This window comes from Citrus clementina, unplaced genomic scaffold, assembly GCF_000493195.1.
Source record: "Citrus clementina cultivar Clemenules unplaced genomic scaffold, Citrus_clementina_v1.0 scaffold_6, whole genome shotgun sequence".
NCBI classification, from domain to species: Eukaryota; Viridiplantae; Streptophyta; class Magnoliopsida; order Sapindales; family Rutaceae; genus Citrus; species Citrus x clementina.
In genome coordinates, this window is record NW_006262139.1 from 22,093,793 (window position 1) to 22,098,055 (window position 4,263).

Below are 4,263 nucleotides of genomic sequence, written 5' to 3' on the forward strand. Positions count from 1 at the left end.
TAGTAGAGAAGTGGAAATTCATAATAAGAGTAGGGGTGTTTGTGGATCGAATTTTGTGGATTGGACATCAATCCATATCCGATGTATGATTTTACAGATTATAAATTTTCAATTCAATCCAATCCACGGATTGGTAAAATTCAAGGCAAATACAATCCACCAATTTGCGGATTGGTTCGTGGATTAAAATTTTTTAACTATGGCAAATCTACAAACTAATTAAATTAAAAAAATCTAATTTAAAAATAATTTTACTACCGATCAAGTTTAAAATTGAAAATATTAAAATAAATTAATTGTTTGAATAAAGTTAGAATAATACATTCAAAGTTTCAAAATATAACACACCAAAATAAAAAATCTCATTTGTTTAGATAAACACATGAAAATTAAATTATGAACTTGATAGCTTGGATGATTTGTCAAAATATCCACCTCTAATTTGTATTTTGTATTTTAACATGAACAAGTAGACATAATTGAAATAGATTACAAATAGAAATATTTTATTTATTATAGTTAACGAATATTTACTCTTACTTTCTATCCCATCAAATGCTATCAAGTTTCATCAAATATATTCTCGTCATCAAATGAATTAAATGGATCAGATTGAATTGTGAACTCCCATAATTGAAAGTTTTAATTTCCAAATCTAACAAAATTTTTAAGGCGCCAAGGAGTAAATTGACAACCAACATCTTCTAGCAAGAGATTATGCCACTTCTCTATCAAAAGCCAATTCGATTACAAGAATGTTTGTCATTAATTGAGTATAAATGATCCTGGTATCTGATCTAAATTACCCAAGCATTCACTCAAAACAGTTCCGTAACAGGACACCACAAGTCGAACGCTTTTGACCATTGGGAGTGCTTTGACTATAGGAATATTTACAAGATAAAACATAATTATCTTAGTTAATCTTGTAATCGAATAATGAAAGGGAACATAAACATAAATAAATAAAAGAAGTAAAAAAAAGGGGTCTTTGCTAGAAATGTGAGTAGTAGTGATCATGAGAATATCCTACTGCTCAAAATACACTCATCAAGACATGAACTCGGTCGAGCCATTAGTCCATCAAAGAGTGATTTGTAATTTGACTTTAATTAAGAAACATTGAAAAGATGAAATAATAGAATTATCTTAATTAGTCGCGTAAACCAATTATGATAGAGAACATTAAAAAATAAGAAAAATGTGGAAAATGAGAAAAATGAGAAAAAAAAAAAAAAAAAAGGGAGGCCGGTCTTCAATAGAAACAGGAGTGATCGTCTAAGGGACCCAGTTGGAAAGTGAACGCAACTTTTTTTGTTTTCCAAATTCGGAGATAAAAACCCTAAAGACAAAAACCACCGAAAGCATATTGAAATCATTTTCATATTCAAAACTTAGCACTTCCATTTCATTAGCCCACATTTCCATTTGCTTAGTCAAACAAACATAACCCACAATCAAAAACAATCATCATCATGCAGCCGGAAAACTCAGAGCTCTACCGGTTTCTTGCCCAAAACGGGGTCGGGTATTATGGGTTCCCTGGGAGTGCTTGTGAATTCTCCTCGATGATGCAGCAGAGCTTCTGTAGCTCCTCCTCTTATAGTTTCCCTTTGGAGGTGTCAGGTGTTACTGAAACGACGCCGGAGGATCGGGCACTTGCTGCTTTGAAGAATCATAAAGAAGCTGAGAAGAGGAGAAGAGAGAGAATCAATTCTCATCTTAATAAGCTTAGAAGTATTCTTTCTTGCAACTCTAAGGTATAATTAAATTAATTCATGTATAGCCCTCTGTGTCTTTATTGTTATGTTATTATGTGCATGAGAATTCATTAACTCTTTATATTCAATAAAACTTTTTTTTCCCCTCTTTTTACAAGTAGGCGATTGTTTCTGAAGATAAGATTTTCAGGAGAAACTAGATTTAATTTCATCACATGATCATTTTTCTAATTATTTATTTATTTTTTCTTCAAAATACTGTATGAATGAGTACAGATAGTAAAATCTTGGATAGATAAATCATACATGTCTCCAAATCGATGCTTTTTAGCTTTGAATGTTCAAACTGTAAGTACAGTATCTGAAAAAGAAAAAGAGGGAAAAAAACAAAAGAAAAATCATTCCTAGTTTCTAGGGTTACTGTGTATTTGGGAAAGTAAGCAAGCTTTTTTATTATTTCGGTATTTCTTTTTTTTTTTAAATTTAATTTTGATTTTTTATTTTTAACAGCTAGACAAGGCTTCACTCCTTGCAAGGGTGGTTCAGCGGGTGAGAGAATTGAAAGAACAAACCATTGAACTAACAGAGGTCGAATCATTCCCATCAGAAACCGATGAAATCACTGTGCTTGCATCCAGTGATTACTCCAGCGACGGGACTTTGATTTTCAAGGCTTCTTTGTGCTGCGAGGATCGCTCTGATCTTTTACCCGACATCATCGAGATTTTAAAATCCCTCCATCTAAAGACACTGAAATCAGAAATGGTGACACTCGGTGGAAGAATCCGCAACGTTCTTATCATCGCCGCTGAGAAAGATCACAGCATCGAATCAGTCCATTTCTTGCAAAATGCACTCAAGTCTTTGCTGGAAAGATCAAATTCTAGTGACCGGTCCAAAAGAAGACGGGTATTAGATCACAAAATAATGATCCAATAATGAAATTAATTACTAGCTCAAAATTTCAGTTTTTTTTTTTTTGGTTTAATTTCTGTGGGCTGGCTTGCTTGTAATTGTAGGTACGTACGTACGTTTGTGGGGTCAAAAAAAAAAAAAGTACTGAGTGTGGCAGTGTGGATTTGTGTGAATTTGATCTAGGGTTTTAGATTTTTAGAATCTTCAACTTGGATCTCTGTTGTATCTTTGCCTTTAAGAAGAAAACGTTGGGGCGAATCAAAGAATCTCTGAAGTTATGAAAATGAAGAAGAGAAGTAATATATTTCTGTGAGTTCCCAAGTAAAGCACTTACAAATAATACATACATACATATATATATATATATAGAAAAAAAATTCAATTTAAAATTTAAAAATGCAGAAAAATTTAGAAAAGTTTTAGAACCATGCGTTTTTAAAGTTCAATTTTATAATGCTATTAAATTCTAAGGTTTTAAAGTTTGTGTGGACTTTCCTGAATTTTAAAATATCGGACCAAAAAATTACTCTACACACACACACACATAATTCTTCTCTGATGCGGGTATCTTTATATATATATAGTATGAGCGCTCTCATTTTTTTTATGCGGGTACGCTTTTAAATTGTGATATTTAAGAGAGTTAATTTTTAACTCTTTTAAATTGCACACTTTGTAATTCATTCAAAAATAACTCTCTAGTTCAAGAGCGTGTCCGCATTAAAAATGCTACTAAACCCCACAGTTTTAAATTTTTTCCAAACTTTCTCGAATTTTAGAATCTCGAACCAAAAAACTACTATATATATAGTTCTTCTTTCATGCGGGTATTTTTCATTTTTTTTTATGCGTATATGCTGTTAAATCATGTTATGTAATAACAATGTCCATATTAAAAAAATTTGAGGACACCAGCACACGCACACACATTCATATATATCTTTTTTTTTTGGTTCGGACACATTTTTAAATTGTAAAATTTTTAAAAAATAATTTTTAACTCTCTTAAATCGCATACTTTATAATTAATTCAAAATTAACTCTCCCGTTTAAGAGGATGTCCTCATTATATATATATTTATATGTTACGGAATCAATTATTGATGAGCATTGTTTTTCTGCAATTGATGTGACTGGGGAGCTTCTGTGAGTCTGCAAAAGCAAATGATTCTGTGAGTTCCGAAATGTTTGTCTCCTTCGATTTCAATTTCATATTATTACTGAGCGTTCTATTATTATTTGTAAAATGACGTTGAATGAAAAAGATCTAAGAGCTAGCATTAATAATTGTAACTGGTAATTTATTGAGACAGTGATAGCTAGAGTTTTATCTAAACGAGACATCCAATTTGAGCATTATGGAAGACAAGTTCTGAAAAACAAAACATTCCCTCACATTAATCAAGGAGGATTTCTATAATTGTTAACTTCTTTTTTCTCTTTTTGGGTCTATTTTTAAATCTGCGTTGTCGCCAACTGGAGTTACAAGTTCCAATCTTTTTCACCCCTCCTTTCTCTTCTTTTACTTTCACGGTTTCATCTCTATAACAATGTGAAAGTGAAACTGACATGGAAGAACAATTCAGTTCTCTTTGGCTTCCTAAGAAAGAATTTTAGGTGCTCCAGG

At 31.8% G+C, this 4,263-nt stretch overlaps 1 protein-coding gene across 1 annotated transcript; it reads left to right on the top strand.

Moving 5' to 3' along the window:
• The first annotated feature begins 1,333 nt into the window (after window positions 1-1,333).
• LOC18039863 (transcription factor bHLH106) lies at window positions 1,334-2,770 on the top strand. Its single transcript, XM_006430475.2, has 2 exons — window positions 1,334-1,760; window positions 2,232-2,770. Exons 1-2 carry the CDS (start codon window positions 1,476-1,478, stop codon window positions 2,658-2,660), a joined length of 714 nt encoding a protein of 237 aa, XP_006430538.1. The 5' UTR covers window positions 1,334-1,475; the 3' UTR covers window positions 2,661-2,770.
• The last annotated feature ends 1,493 nt before the right edge of the window (window positions 2,771-4,263 follow it).